This window comes from Protobothrops mucrosquamatus, unplaced genomic scaffold (assembly GCF_001527695.2).
Source record: "Protobothrops mucrosquamatus isolate PMUCROS unplaced genomic scaffold, P.Mucros_1.0 scaffold3753, whole genome shotgun sequence".
Classification (NCBI taxonomy): domain Eukaryota; kingdom Metazoa; phylum Chordata; class Lepidosauria; order Squamata; family Viperidae; genus Protobothrops; species Protobothrops mucrosquamatus.
Window position 1 is genome coordinate 54,411 of NW_015389706.1, and position 1,437 is coordinate 55,847.

At 53.4% G+C, this 1,437-nt stretch overlaps 1 protein-coding gene across 1 annotated transcript; it reads right to left on the reverse strand.

The window, feature by feature from the left end:
- Positions 1-850: 850 nt before the first annotated feature.
- On the reverse strand, positions 851-1,171 carry LOC114923458 (protein LDOC1-like). The gene has a single exon (XM_029286465.1). The coding sequence runs from the start codon at positions 1,169-1,171 to the stop codon at positions 851-853; it is 321 nt and encodes a 106-aa protein (XP_029142298.1).
- Between the last annotated feature and the right edge of the window lie 266 nt (positions 1,172-1,437).

Sequence of the window (1,437 nt, forward strand, 5' to 3'; positions counted from 1 at the left end):
GGGACTGACCTAGGGTGAATTTTAAATAGGGATAATTTTTAATGATTTTTAATAAGAGACACAGCTACAAATATTTGGTTTTAATTGGCTTTTATTGGGGAAATGTGCTATGTTGTTTTAATATGCTGTGAGCCGCCCTGAGTCCCGTGGGGAGAAGGGCGGCATATAAGTCTTAAAAATAAATAAATAAATAAATAAAATAAGGCCTGGACCTCCACCGCTCCTTGACCAGGCACAAACACAGTCGCTGGTAACACAAGGTGCTTAACAAGAGTCTGCTGAGGTGGAGGTACTGGACCCGTTTCCAAGTGAGCCTGGCCTACGGAACCCTCTAGGCCGGGCCTGGCCCATTTCCCGCAGCTGCTTTGGGTGCCTTCATAGGACACTTAACCGCCATATGGCCTGGACCGCCACAATACAGGCAAAGGCTTTCGCGGCAGCAGCGATCTTTTTCAGCTTGGGTCAGTGAAGGTCGTGCAGCCCCCAACTGCATTGGCTCATCCGGAGGCGGTGCCAACGGTGCCACTGTCTTAACAGGTGCGGGCAAGGCCTCCGTCCGTCGTTGCGCCCGTCGCTGCTGGAGTCTTGCATCGATACGGAGACACAGGTGCATGAGCTCTTGCAAGGAGTGAGGGCATTCAGTGTGTGCCAGCTCATCCAGGAGTTCGGACGAAAGTCCTTCCTGAAACTGGTCCATAAGCACCGCCTCGTTCCACTGCAGTTCCTGACAAACCAACTGAAAAGTAGCAATGTAGTCTGTCAGCGAACCACGCCCCTGCCGCAACTCTCTCAGCCGACGGTTTGCAGTCTGGGCCCTAACCGGGTCCTCAAACATGGCCTTGAGTTGCCGTCAAAACTCTGCATAATTGTCCAGCAGCTGATTGGGCTGGGTCAGCAGGGGTGTTGCCCAACGTGCTGCTGTTCCTGTCAACAGGCTTATCACAAACCCCACCTTATCCCGGTCAGTGGGGAAGTCCTCAGGCCAAAGGCTCATACACAACTGGCACTGCCCAAAGAACGATGGGAATCGTGCCTGTGAGCCATCAAACTTTTCTGGCACTGTAACAGGGCTTCTGTGGCGTGGCCGAGCTGCTTGCATCTGCGCCATCTGTGCAGTCAGGAGGGCCACCTGCTGTTTTAACTGATCATTTTCCGCATAGAGCTGATCCATGGTCGCCCAACTTGGTCTGGAGGAGCAATTCGGAGTGGGCCGGGAACAAAATGTGATGACCCAGAGGAGACTTCCGGTGGCAGGCGACCTCGTCGGATGCAGCTGTTGCTGCCTCCCGCCTGTTTTTGCGTAAAAGCCGTTTTGACAGGTAGCATCATCTGTCAAACGGCTTGATACCTTTCCCCTGGGCATAAGGGGTTAGGTGAGCTGCCCGGGGTAGGAGTTGAGTTCCCGAGTCGTCCCATGTGGACGATGTAGGTGAGAAC

Coding starts and splice junctions, on each gene's coding strand:
- LOC114923458 (XM_029286465.1), bottom strand. CDS start 1,171: ATGGATCAGCTCTATGCGGAAAATGATCAGTTAAAACAGCAGGTGGCC.